We start from the raw sequence: 13,994 nt of genomic DNA on the forward strand, positions 1-13,994 counted from the left end.
TCCAGGGTGGGACGGCTACAGAGCAGGAGCTGGGGTGATGTCTGCCTGCACCTCATCAGCAGATGGTTTGATAAAAGCCCATCCCTACAGATGGGTGCTCTGCTCTGTGCAGCACCCTCATGTGAGCCCCTAGGGCTGGGGATGCCCAGCAGAAGGAGCTCAGGTACTTTGAGAGCTAAAAATCTCTGTTCTATGGAGAAGACAGAAGTTGCTGAGGCAGAAGGTGTGTGCTCCAAACTGCTGCTCCCAGAGAGCTTCCCTGCAACAGCAGGAACAGGAGTGTGTGTGCAGGAAGCAATAATCAGGGACTACACAGTCTTGACTTTTTTATACTGATTAAGCAGCTTTTTTATTATTGTCAGAAGGAAAGTCACCCACAGGCAGTTCTGGCTGCCACAAAGATCGACTGGGTGTTTTCAGCCAAGCTTGTGGCATCTATTGATAGCTTTAGATACAACACACAAACACCCATGTTTTTGTGAAGATTTTGTACACACAGAGAAAACTGATGCCAGGAAGAGACCAGAACTACAAGGTGTGCTGAGGCCCTGGCACAGGTTGCCCAGGGAAACTGTGGCTGCCCCATCTCTGGAAGTGTCCAAGGCCAGGTTGGACAGGGCTTGGAGCAACCTGGGCTAGTGGGAGGTGTCCCTGCCCGTGGCAGGGGGTGGACTGAGATGAGCTTCAAAGTCCCTTCCAACCCAAACCATTCTGTGATTCTGTCACTCGTGTTTGAGCCTCCAAGGAGAGCTGTGTTTGAGCAGAGAACCATCTCCCTGCAAACACCATGAGAAGAGCAGCAGCTGCTCTGCTCCTCCAGGCTGGAGCCACCCAGCCTCAGATCCTCCTGCTCCACCAGCTAGTTGGGAAGCTCCTGCTGGAACACATGCAAGGAGCTAAGAAACCAGGGAGCTGCTTTTTCCCCAAAGTGAGGGGGAAGAGGGAGCTTTCCTAGCAAGCTGAAGGTAAACAGCTAAGAGTGCTGTGATACAGCACCTCCCAAACTTGTGGGCTCCGGGCAATTCCCCTGAAATAATGCTGGAGAAGCTACATCCTGACATCTCCTGTGGGTGGGCTTCCAGCATCCGTCAGTCCCACCTGGAATGTCCTGCCCCATGACAGAGCACAGCACTTGCACTCTTGATGCCTCCTTTTCCCCAGCTCTGAGCCATGTTACCATGAGAGCCTTGGGGTAACTTTTTCAGAGCCCTTTCAGATGTGCTGAAAAGAGGGAAATGCAGAGCACGTCTCTCCCCTGGCAGATCCGAGTGACTTGAACGCTTTGCTGAGCACAACAGAGCCCCGACAGTCACAGTCCAGGGTAAAAATACATTTTCATCCATCACACAATGCCATAAGGTGGCAAACATCCAACATTTGGGACAGCTGGAAGGCTGGGAAGGACCCACAACCCACTGCAGGACAAGGCAACTTCTTAATCCCTCGGTTTTACAAAACAGGATGTCAAAGGTACAGAAAATCTGTCTGTCCTCAGAAGAGCTGGAGAGCACCCCACTTTTGGGGCACACAAAAGTCCTCCTGCCACAGACCCCACAGAGGATGTTCCCCTTCTCTCCTCTGCTTGCACAGGGATGGTTGGAGATGCCCCCAGGCTGGGAGGAGCTGGGATGCAGCAGCGTGGGCTGAGCATTCACAGGCAGGACTGAACCCTTTCTTCCCCAGAACAACTTTAAATGTGTTTTGGCAAGTAGCAGAGGAGATCTTCCAGCCTGCCCAGCTTCCCCTTGGAAATCTTAGAGACCAACCTCCCTCCTCCCCAAACTGTGAGCACATAAATAGCCAGTGGGAGGCTCTGATGAAGCTGCCCTTCAGTGATTTACACCTGGGGTTAACCCTGACTGTGCCCAGTTTAATGATGATTAAGCTAAATTACACTTATTGGTTTATTTTTATATGTTTATTTATATTATATATTATATATTATATATTATATATTATATATTGTATATTATACATTATATATTATATTTAATTATATTTATATATTAATTTATGTCATATTTATATTAAATATATATTATAAATATTTAGATATATATTTATATATAAGTATATATAAATATATAAGTATATGTAAGTATATATAAATATATATAAGTATATATAAATATATATAAGTTTATATATTTATACTAATATTATTAATATTTATATATATTATTTATTTATATTATATTTTATTTATATTATTATTTATAGGTTATTTTATATCTATATGTATTTTTAATTATTATTTATTTTTTACATGGAGATGAAGATACAAGTCATTGCCCAAGCCCCGTGGTGGCCTCAGGGGACAGTCCCTGCCAAATTTTTATTGAATATCGATTCATTGGGAGGAAACTTCTGGGTTCATTTTCCCTGTGGATCAGTGGGATTTTTATAAGTCATCTTCAGGGCTGTGTTTCAGCTTTAGAAAGTCATCTGGAGTTCCACCACGGGGCTGTAAAACAAAGCACAGCTCCATCCCCATCCCCACCCTCATCCCCATCCCCTCATCCATCACACCCCTGCAGGAAGCTGTTGGCCACCCTTATTTCCACACCAGCAGGTGAGATGCTGATGTGGCTCGAGCCAGCCAGTCTGGACAGGAAAAAAGACAGGCAATGGATAGATCACCAAATCCCAGACTGGTTTGGGCTGGAAGGGACCTTAATGCTCATCCAGTCCCACCCCCTGCCAAGGGCAGGGACACCTTCCATTATCCCAGGTTGCTCCAAGCCCTGTCCAACCTGGCCTTGGACACTTCCAAGGATGGGGCAGCCACAGCTTCTCTGGGCAACCTGTGCCAGAGCCTCCCCACCCTCACAGGGAGAAATTCCTTCCCAGTATCCCATCTAACCCTGCCCTCTGGATGTGGGAAAACATTCCCTGTGTCCTGTCCCTCCATCCCTTGTCCCAAGTCCCTCTCCAGCTCTCCTGGAGCGGGCTCTCAGCTCTCCCTGGAGTCTTCTCTTCTCCAGGTGAACCCCCCCAGCTCTCCCAGCCTGGCTCCAGAGCAGAGGGGCTCCAGCCCTTGGAGCATCTCCATGGCCTCCTCTGGACTCATTCCAGCAGCTCCAGCCAGGTTTTTCTTGTGCTGGGGGCCCCAGAGCTGGATACAGATAAATCCAAAATCTTAAATAGGTAGTAACAGAAGAAGTTTCAACCAGGCTCCTAAAAGGCAGTGAGGACATAAAAGATGCATCCCTTTATCTGCCCTGGAATTCCAGGTCCAGGGTGGTTATATGGATGCTGTACTGCTTGCCAAGGCTTGACATACGGAAGAAGGGAAGCTGTGCCCTTCAGCAGAGTATGGTACAAAGAGTCCAGCCCTGGGGCAGGATGTGAATATAGGTGATGTTCAGAGAAGCTCTTGATCTTATCATTTAAGCCTTCCAGCTTGAATTAGGAAACCAAAGAGACTCAGTCAGCTTTGAATACAGACTCACAGCCCTTGTGCCCTGGGGCTCACTGGAGGGACAGCAGCTGCCGAGGGCCTCTGAGTCAGTGCCAAATCCAGAGGGCCTCTGAGTCAGTGCCAAATCCAATGTGCCATTATGAGCTGGGAACAGTCATTGATCGCAGAACAGTGGCTGGGAAGTGACCTTTGCTATGGAACACTGTGATGGAGTGGGGTCCCTGGCTGTCCTCTCCTGAGGGGATGGAAACAGGATGGAAATAGGATGGAAATGAAGTGGAAATGGATGCTCCTATCCTGCAAACACTGTGCAAAAACCCCAAGCTCGGAGCTCTAGGTCTTGTACGATCCCTGCAAGGTGCTGGCTGGGGCCACCCTCCAAGGCACCTCCTGGGACATGACTTAGAAGCTTTCTCTTTTTTGACTCAAAACAGCATCTCTCTCTGTCCCTCTGAAGCCCTTTGTCTCTCAGTATCTCCTAAAACCAACATTTTTTGGGAATAAATGTCCAAGCAGCTGATTCCCTACAAAATCTGAGTGGTCATATTGGGTAGGCTGGCTAGAGTGTTTGCCTGGTTTCTGGCTATGTTGACATTGTCATGACAGGTTGACTTTATAATCATATTGTGGTCATCAGACAGATGCTCAGTCACATAATGGGACACTCAACATTACATTTCTCATGGTCTTTACAGGAATAACCTCAAAGCAGAAATCTGGAGGTGAGTTGGGATGGTCCAGCCCCACAATGATGCTGGAGTGACTCATGTCCCCCAGAAGGTGATGTCACTGTCCCTCTGTCTTGGGAGAGAGACTCATCCCAACTCTCTACCCTGCAGAAAGAGGAAGCACTTTGTGGCTGGGCACAGCTTGGTGTCATTTTTCTCCTGCATCAGAGAGGTTCAAGCAGGAATCAGATTTTTCTGGGTTGCAGGGAGCAGCTTCCAAAAAGAGGAAATCCCAGGGCACACAGCTCCGTGCTCCCGTGGGTCTGCATCTCATCAGGCTGCACTTTTGCAGTAACCTTAAACAGCACCATCTGCTGATATTAAATATATTAAAAACCGCTTCATTTTTTAGCATCTCCACAAGTCTTTGGTGCCCTTGACCTCCCAGCAGCCTCCCGGTGGATCAGCAAGTGTTGCTGAATCGATCAGCGGCGCTGAGCCCTGCCCCTCCTCACGCTGATTCGGGGGCATTCACATGCTGATGGATTTCTCTACCTGGTAACTGCTCAGACAGGCTTTTCTGAGAAGTTCACTGAATAATTGCAGGTCAGGATGTGTTGATGAGCGTTTCCGTTCTGCCAATTGCTTCTGTACCGGGAGAAAAGCAGCTTGATTAGCAGAGCCTGCAATAATACTCACGGATGGATTTCCCCATTAATAATGGATAGATAAAGTGAAATCTGCCTTCAGGAGGTGTTTCTGCTAGTAATGGTCCTCTGAGGAAGGGATTTAGCCCTGTGGGGTTGTCTGGTTCAATGTCTAGCCCATGGTGACACTGACTTTTCTCCCAGGTAACAAGTGACAAGACCAGAGGAAACAGCCTCAAGTTGTGCCAGGAAAGGTTTAGATCCGATATTTAGGAAAATTTCTTCACTGAAAAGGTGGTCAGGCACTGGCACAGGCTCGCCAGAGCAGTGGTGGGGTCACCATCCCTGGAAGTGTCCAAAAAACAAGTAGATGTGGCACTTGGTTTAGTGGTGGCCTTGGCACTGCTGAGTTAACAATTGGACTCGATGACCTTAGAGGGCTTTTCCAGCCTAAACAATTCTATGATTTGATGCTGGAGTGCCCTGGAAGATGCTCTTCCCTTCCTGAGCACCCCTGCAGCTCTCAAGTTGCCTAAGAGGCACCAACACCTTCAGTGCATGAGACCATTCTGGGGTGATTTTCCCAGCTCCAGTGATGAACCCAACACCTTAAACACATAAATTTGTCACTTGTGCCTCCTCAGTGTCAGCTGTGTCCCAAACCCACCCTGGCAGAAGAGCAGCTCCTGGAGCACAGAGGGCTGTCCCAGTCCCCTCCCATACTCACAGCTGGCTCTGCAGCACCCCGTGGATCAGGATTTGGCCCCAGCTGAGCTGCAAATGCTGCAGTCACTATGAAGACCCTGTCTGAGGTTCATCAATGTGGAGAGGAACAGTTTGTTCCTCATGTCCCCATTCAAAGGACTAGTGAGAAAATTCCACCCAGATGGACCCTCTGCCCTGGTGCTGTTTGGGAGGGTGGTGTCTGCAGGACTGTGATCCCTCCCTCGGGAATTGCACCCACGTGCTGCAGCCCTGGGCTGTCCTCCAAATCCAGCATCCCTGTGAGATGAGCCCACCCCATGCTCCTTCTGGTATTAGATGGATTCACATCTAACATGAACACAGGGATTTCTTTGGGGTGAAGATGTAGGATGTCTGGGTCTGGGAAGGGGGACATGGCTGGAATCATCCTCCACAGGTGCCATGGGATGAAGTTATCACAGAATCATGGAATGGTTTGGGTTGGAAGGGACCTTAAAGCTCATCGCATTCCACCCTGTCATGGGCAGGGACACCTTCCACCAACCCAGGTTGCTCCAAGTCCCATCCAGCCTGGCCTTGGACACTTCCAGGGATGGGGCAGCCACAGCTTCTCTGGGCAACCTGTGCCAGGGCCTCCCCACCCTCACAGGGAAGAATTTCTTCCCAATATCCCATCCCTGCTCTGTGTCAGTGGGAAGCCATTCCCCTTTGTCCCCTTCCCAGGCCCTTGTCCCAAGTCCATAATCTGCTAATGAGCAAACACCCCAGTGCTGGCTTGTGCTGAGGGAGATACATAAGGGCTTGTTTTCCCTCCAAACAGCAAATCATTACCCTGGGCTGCTCCAAAATGCGTTATTTGTCACTTGGAATAACCAGACAATGCTTGCATGGCTGGAGCAACAGATGTGACTCCTCATCCATCTGACTCGTGTGTCTGCTCTGAGCCCACTGCAGCAGTTTTGAGGCAAAGAGCATTATTTTTGCAAAATAAATGCATTTTCTGGTGCATTCAGGCAGTTTTGAGGTATGAACGTGGCATTCTGCTGCAGGGCAGGGCCAGCACCAGCGTGCAGGGGTGGAGGGGAGCATGGCTGCACTGGAGGGAAGGTGGGAGCCCAGAGGGGCTGCTGGTATTTGGGGCCCCCCAGAGCAATCTCCCCCACCTGCTCCACTGATGGAAAACCACCTTCCCCAGCTCTGCCCGTGGTGGTGGGTCAGCAGAGACCCACTCCCTCCCCACTGCCAGGATGTGACCAGGACCACCAGGCTTGTCCCACGGCTTGTCCCTGCCCTTGAGGTTTCCCTGGATGGATGATGGGAGCCATGGGCTGTGCTGGATCCAGTATTGTCCCCAGAGCCTCTTGGTCCCCAGGAGAGTGTGGCCCCAGCAGCCCACCCTGCCTGCACAGGGGCTGTCACTGTGCCAGCACCTCACAGCACCCAGCCCGGGGAACAGCCAGAGGGGCACCAAGTCTGGAAGGTGAAGGACCCCTGTGACTCTCCCTGGGGCTGCATGATGGGGAGGACAGGGCTCGGGGGGAGACTGGAGGAGTCCGGACCCTTGGGCCGATCCCTGTGACTCATTGTTTGAGGGCTGGACCCCCATCCCTGTCCCTCAGGGGACAGGAACCCTCAGCTGGGCTGGACCTGGACCCCCACCCCTGTTCTCCTGTCATTCTGCCGGGGACTCTGGATGGGGCTGGACCTGGATCCCCGTCCCCATTCCTGTGCGATGCACGGGGGGCTCCGTGGGTCGGTGCCGGAGCTCCGTAGGCGCGGGGGCAGCGGCACCGGGACCCCGCGGATCCCCTCGGGGCGGCCCGAGCCCCCGGGGGCGGTGCCGCCCCCAAACTCCCCCCTAAACCCCCCGAAGCCCCCCCCGAAACTCCTCCTCCGGTCGGGGCACGGCGCTGGCAGGAGGTGGCTCCGCCGCAGACGCCGCTCGGTCGCCGCCGCGTTCACCTCGCGGAGCGGGGGCTGCTCGGAACACCGGGAACACCGGGAACACCGGGAATACCGGGAACACTGGGGCTGCAGGGCTGCCAGAAACACCGGGAACGTCGGGAATACCAGGAACACTGGGAACAACGGGAACACTGGGGCTGCAGGGCTACCAGAAACACCGGGATCACCGGTGCTGTCGGGAACACCGGGAACACCGTAACAGCTGCCGGTAATCCTGGGAATACCGTGACACCGGGACTGCCCGGGCTGCCGGTACCGCGGAGTCGGGTAAGCGGGCGGAGCAACGGGACCCCCGCAGACACCGAGCGGGACCTGGTGGGGATCCTCAGGGGGACCCAGACCGGCGGGTCCGTGCTGGAAGCGGGGCCCCGGGCTGGGGTCGTCCAGTCTGGAGCGATGGGGAGCCGCGGGAGGACCGGGGAGCCCCGGGGGGGACTGTGCTCCTCCTGCCCCCGAACCCCCCGGCTGGGCTGCGAGGGGTCTCTGCGAGCAGGGTCGGGGCGGGAGGGGATGGGGTGCAGCTGGTTTGGGCCCTCCCATCCTCTGGCCGGCAGCGGGGCAAGGGTGTCCCGGGGAACCCCTGGAGAGGACTCCCTGCTTCCTGGCCCTGGAGCCATGGCCCCTTCCCGGGTCACCCAGTGCCACCTGCTGGGGTGGCAGCGGTGGCACTGGGGCTGTCACGGTGGCTTTTGCTCCCCTGCAGTTTCACCGTCGCAGCCCGGGGCCGGCAGTGATGGGTAGAAGCTGGCAAAAGGCTCATCCAAGAGGTGTGATCCAGTTACACCCCGGCTACTCTGCCTGGCACTCCCCGAGGTTTTGTCTCCAGCAGGGAAGTGATCCAGGGCTGTGGCAGCCCAGGACATGCCCGGGATCATCTCTGCTGCCTGAGGAGAAGCACATCTCCTCCTCCACTCTGGTGTGGGTGGCCGGCAGAGGAGAGCCATGCTCATTCCTCCACCTCTCCCCCAGGATCTGAGTCCCCAGCTCAGCCTGAGATGCACCTCGGCACTGGGAGCACTGGTTGCAGGCTGGTGGGAGCAGCCATGAGGGACATGCTTGGATCTGGATGCCTTGGGAGCCTTGTCCAACTCACCTGGATGTGCCTGTTCTCCGTGCCGGTGAGGGCCGAGCTGGGGCCATGGGGCAGCAGGGTTACACTGCCAGCCTCTGACCCACGGCCAGCAGGCTCTGTCCTGGCTCCGTCCCGTGTCCCTGCCCATCCCGAGGATGCAGCACACAGTGGTTTGCCAGGGGGATGGAGGTGATGGGGCAGGAGGCTCTGACCCAGCTCTGGACTTGCAGCACGGCGGGGCCAAGGTGCTGGAGAAGACCTTTGAGGAGTGGCTGCGGTACCGTGACGAGTGTCTGAGGAGGATGGCGAGCGAGCCCTACCCAGCAGGTACCCAGCTGTGCTCAGCTCAGCATCAGACACGGGGGACACAGAGCCAGGGCTGGGGTTTATCCCTCCTCCAGCATCCTCTGTGCTGGTCACCCCCATGAGCAGGAGGACTGACAAGGATCTCCATATCTCAGATGGGATGCCCAGGGCTGGAATGCACAGGGCTGGTGTGGGGTACCACGGCCCCTTCAGGGTGACACCAGTCATCTCAGAGGTGCTGGGATGGCAGAGCTGGATGTGGCCATGCCAGCAGTGTCTGACAATCAGCTTTTCCCCCCTCGCTGCCATTGCAAGGGCTGTTCTGCAACCGGACATTCGACATGTACGCCTGCTGGCCCGACGGCAGCCCCGGCACCGCTGTGAACGTCTCCTGCCCCTTCTACCTGCCCTGGTTTGAGAAAGGTGAGGATCCCCTTCTGCCATCCCACCCCTGGGAGCCAGAGCAGAGCCGTGCTGGGTGGGGGAGAGGCTCTCAGGGTTCCCCTCCTGCCTGATGATGGGGGGAGAGAGACCCACAAGCAGACCAGCAGTAAGGGCACACGTGGGGCACAGAGCATAGCCAGCTTATGCCCTGCTCATGCCTGCCCTGGAAGAGGGTCTTTGGGGCTGAGCAGGGTCTGACCTATCATCCCAGGAGTGGGGTTTGGGGGAGCCCAAGGGGAACGTGCTGGTGCTTTGTGTCCACAGTGAAACACGGGCTGGTGAGTCGCCGGTGCGGTGCTGACGGGCAGTGGGTGATGGTGAATGGCAGCCAGCCCTGGAGGGACTACTCACAGTGCGAGGAGGAGATGGAGGTCACCGCTGAGGAGGTGGGACCCTGGCCTGGGCACTGGGCAGAGATGGACAGAGCACCCTGGCCAGGGAGGGACAGACACCCCAACCACTCAGCGGGTGCTGCCCACCCGGGCTCAGGGTGCTGTGCTCCCCTGCAGGAGGGTGCCCGCAGGCTGATGGTGAGCTTCAAGGTGCTCTACACCGTGGGGTACTCGCTGTCACTCCTCACCCTCATCTCTGCCCTGCTCGTCCTCACCGTCTTCAGGTGGGAGAGCTGGGGGGACACGGCTCTGGTCCCTGCCAGCTGGTGACAGCTGAGCCCAGGGGTGCCCTGCCTGACCCCTGGCACTCGGCAGGAACCTCCGCTGCACCAGGAACTACATCCATGCCAACCTTTTCGCCTCCTTTGGGCTGCGGGCGACCTCGGTGATGGTGAAGGACGCGCTGCTGGAGCGGCGCTGGGGCGTGGAGCTGGTGCAGGTGACTGACTGGGAGAACCTGCTGAGCCACGAGGCAAGTGCTGCCCTGGGGGGACCCCAGTCGATGCTGGGCTGGAGGTGGGGTGGAGATCCTGCCCCTGGGGAGGGGTGAGCAGGGGGTGTCAGTGTCTGTGCAGCCCCATGTTGGTGGGTGAGCTCTTGGGGTGCTGGTGCTGCCCATACACCCAGTGGATGGTCTTGGGGTACCTGTGTGTGTGGGTAGGCAAGTTCTTGGGTGCTCATACACCCAGTGGACAAGCTTCTGGGGGGCCTGTGCTGCCCATGCCCCTGTAGGTGAGCTCTTGGGGTACCTGTGCCCCTGTGGGTGAGCACCTGGGGTGCCTGTGTAACACCATACACCTGATGGAAAACATTTTGGGGTGCCTGTGTAATACCATACACCTGATGGAAAACATTTTGGGGTGCCTGTGCATTCCATGGGGGAGCTCTCGGGGTGCCCGTGGTGCTGTGGGTGGGCACCCAGCCAGCCCCATGGTGGCTCTCCCGTGGCAGGCTGCGCTGGGGTGCCGGGTGGCACAGGTGCTGATGCAGTACTGCATCCTGGCCAACCACTACTGGTTCCTGGTGGAAGCCATCTACCTCTACAAGCTGCTCATCGGGGCCGTGTTCTCCGAGAAGAATTACTACAGGCTCTACCTCTACCTGGGCTGGGGTAGGGACCACCTGGGTGTGCGGTGGGGAGGGCACAGTACCCAGTGCTGGAGGGCATCGTGGTCCAAACCAGCCCTGGGAGGGTGTGGGGAGGGACACCCTGCTGACCCTGGGTGTCCCCACGGTGCCCCTGCCCCGGGACTGGTTTCTAATCTCAGGAGGGTGCTTGGTTTTACAGGGTTTGTTGTGTGACTTGCAGGGACCCCCGTGGTGTTCGTGGTGCCCTGGATGGCCGCCAAGTACTTGAAGGAGAATGCAGAGTGAGTGGGGATGGGTGGGGGTTCCTCGGGGATGCTCAGCCCCAGGCTGGGACTGGACAGAGGCTGCTCAGGGTCCCTGAGCCACCTGGCTGGGGCTGGAAAGCTCTTGGCCTCATCCTGCACCCCTGGCACAGGCTGATGGTGCTGCTCTCCGTGTCTCCCTGGGCAGGTGCTGGGCACTGAATGAGAACATGGCTTACTGGTGGATCATCCGCATCCCCATCCTGCTCGCCTCCCTGGTAGGGGACACCTGCTACCCCTGTGCCTTTTTGGACAACAGCAGCTCAGCCCCTGGCTCCCAGCCCTGGGCAGGGCTGTGATCCCTTGGGGAAGCTCTCAGCAGAGTGCAGGAAGGTGGATTGGCCTCCAAGGATCAGGGAAATGGACACGGGGTTGTTTTTTTACCGGCAAATTGCCAACCCCCAGGCTCCGTGCAGGAAGGAGGGTGTTTAACTCCAGAGAAGGGGGCTGGGGTCGGTCCCTGCTGCTTCCTGGTCAGGATTTTGGGAAGGGAGGAAGGGAGGAAGGGCAGCAGCAGCAGCCTTGGCAGCACAGGATGTGCCATCTGCTGCAGGCCCTGAGGGTGCATGCCATGGCCAGGGTGGGCTGCGAGGGGTGGGGTGCCGGGCTCTGTGTGCCCCTGCACTGTCTCCCCCTCCCCAGATCAACCTGCTCATTTTCATGCGGATCCTCAAGGTGATCCTGGCCAAGCTCCGAGCCAACCAGAAGGGCTACGCTGACTACAAGCTGCGGTGAGCTGGGAGGGAGGGAGGGGGTCATCCCTGGTCCCGGGATAACACCACATCCACCTCCCCCTCCCCAGCCATCCCCACCCTGCTCCTCCACCCTTCACGTCCTTAAATGACCACCCTGACTTTAACTTGGAGATTTAGGGTCCCCTTACACTCTTCCAGGCTGGCCAAAGCCACCCTCACCCTCATCCCCCTCTTTGGTATCCATGAGGTTGTCTTCATCTTCGCCACTGATGAGCAAACCACGGGCATTCTGCGCTACATCAAGGTGTTCTTCACCCTCTTCCTCAACTCCTTCCAGGTGAGGCACGAGTGTGACACGTCCTTGCTCTGAGCACATCATGGAGCAAGAACTGGGGGGGCCTCTTCCAGCTTGCTCTCCCCGTGGTGCCTCCATGGGGTGGGGGACACCACCTCTCCCACCCTCTGCCCCGGTGCCGTGTGTGACGGTGCCTCCTGTGCTCTCTGGAGCAGCGGTGGCAGAGGGACTTCAGCTCTAAAAGCACCCAGAAATGGTCTGGGGGGAGTCTAAGCCCATCCCAGCCCCAGGAGAGGGATGGCAGTGGGGGCTCACTCCCTGCTCTCCCTGCAGGGTTTCCTGGTGGCCGTGCTGTACTGCTTTGCCAACAAGGAGGTACGTACCTGCCACAGTGTCTCCTGCCCACCTTTCCCATCCCATCCTGTGCCTGCGGGAAGGGTGTGGCCAGGGACGAGCCCCCCTTCTCCCCTCCGTGTCAGGTGAAGTCTGAGATGAAGAAGAAGTGGCAGCTCTGGAAGCTCGACTACCCAGTGCTCTGCTGTGCCCAGTGATGCAGTGACTGCCTGCAGAGCCAGGGCACAGGGGCTGCTCTGCTGTGCCCAGTGGTGCAGTGACTGCCCACAGAGCCAGGGCACCAGGGGCTGCTCTGCTGTGCCCAGTGATGCAGTGACTGCCCACAGAGCCACGGCACCAGGGGCTGCTGTCCACGACGGGCACGAGGGCCCAGCTGGAGGGTGGGGGGCTGTGGGGAGCTGTGCTGGGCACTGCCCACCTGGGATGTCCAGGCTGGGACCAGCGTTTGGCTGTGCCACACTGGAGCTGCTGGAAGGTACATCCCCCCACTGTGGTCCAAGGGGGAGATGGGCACCCCAGACATTGCCAGGCATCGTTGCCTCCTTGGGGGCCTCACCTTGCCTGGACTTTGGGGCTGCATGGGCAGCAGCTACTGCTTCCTACCACCACCTGTGCACCATCAGCAACCCCTGCCAGCACCCACCAGCCGTGTGCAGGGGAACTCCCTGCCCACCCACACTGCTCAGGCACATGTGGGACAGGATCACGGCAGCTGGAGGGAGCCTGACCCTCAGCAGTGGGAATGGGAGACTTTGTTCAGCCTGGCACTGTTGCATGGACCTGCTGCCCCTCTGCCCAAACCTTCCTGTGGCACCAACACATCAGGACAGGCATCCCTGTCCTCCTCTTCTTGGGTCCTACCCAAGGACCATCTCACCAATCCCCTGACAGCTCCCAGACATCCTCAGTCATCTTGTGAAGCTCTTCACAGTGAGGTGCTGCTTCTGCACCTTCTCTCCATCCTCATCACGGACACAGAACGTGGCTCCAGCACCCATCCCCTCCTCGCTGCTCTTCAGCTGCACACACTGCTTGGTTCCTCCTCTCTAAGCCCCTTCTGCAGCAGGTCCCCCCTCGCTGTGGGCAGAGCCAAGGATGGAGCCTCAAAGTCACAAGGGAGTGAAGGATTTGAGAGTAGCAGCTTGCTGGAGCCAAGCCCAACCTTCTGCATCCCAGGTCCAGCATCCAGCCCAACCACCTCCTCCTCTGCTGGGGGAGAGCTGGGCAGGCCCAGACAGGAGCCACGCTCTGTTTTGGTGGCAAAAGGCTGACTCAGGGAGTTCACTTTCCTGTGAGGTGCCAAAGCATCAGCCCACCCTCTCCAAGCGGCCTGTGAAGCCCAGGAAGCTCAGGAGCACTGACACCTCTGCCTTGGCAAGGGAGGCAGCTGAGGCAGAGTGATTTGAGTGGGGCTGCATGTCTGGCTTCCAGCTCCTGTCCTGGTCCTGTTTCTCCTGGAAGAGCCAGGAGCAGCTACAGTCACCACCATCACCTTGGGTCCTTGCTGTCACCCTCAGGAGCAGGACAGACTCTCGAGTACTTGCTCCTCACCAGGTTCCTTCCTTTCTCTTGCAAAAAAGGCCCCTCCAGGCTGGAGGAAGCAACTGAGACTCTCCAGCACATGGACATGGACACAGAA

General features: G+C 56.7%; 1 protein-coding gene across 1 annotated transcript; it reads left to right on the top strand.

The window, feature by feature from the left end:
- Positions 1–7,395: 7,395 nt before the first annotated feature.
- LOC113952657 (glucagon receptor-like) lies at positions 7,396–12,581 on the top strand. Its single transcript, XM_027654965.1, has 14 exons — positions 7,396–7,673; positions 8,376–8,524; positions 8,709–8,805; positions 9,100–9,207; positions 9,493–9,614; positions 9,738–9,844; positions 9,936–10,092; positions 10,572–10,731; positions 10,930–10,990; positions 11,160–11,229; positions 11,654–11,742; positions 11,905–12,043; positions 12,335–12,376; positions 12,481–12,581. Exons 2-14 carry the CDS (start codon positions 8,402–8,404, stop codon positions 12,550–12,552), a joined length of 1,347 nt encoding a protein of 448 aa, XP_027510766.1. The 5' UTR covers positions 7,396–7,673; positions 8,376–8,401; the 3' UTR covers positions 12,553–12,581.
- Positions 12,582–13,994: the final 1,413 nt, after the last annotated feature.

This window comes from Corapipo altera, unplaced genomic scaffold (genome assembly GCF_003945725.1).
Source record: "Corapipo altera isolate COAL_440 unplaced genomic scaffold, ASM394572v1 98, whole genome shotgun sequence".
NCBI lineage: Eukaryota > Metazoa > Chordata > Aves > Passeriformes > Pipridae > Corapipo > Corapipo altera.

Excerpts from the sequence above, each read along its gene's own strand:
- LOC113952657 (XM_027654965.1), top strand. The coding sequence starts at position 8,402 with ATGCACCTCGGCACTGGGAGCACTGGTTGCAGGCTGGTGGGAGCAGCC. Across the intron at positions 9,615-9,737 it reads TGGAGGTCACCGCTGAGGAG|GAGGGTGCCCGCAGGCTGAT; the intron begins GTGGGACCCTGG and ends GCTCCCCTGCAG. Across the intron at positions 12,377-12,480 it reads ACTGCTTTGCCAACAAGGAG|GTGAAGTCTGAGATGAAGAA; the intron begins GTACGTACCTGC and ends CCTCCGTGTCAG.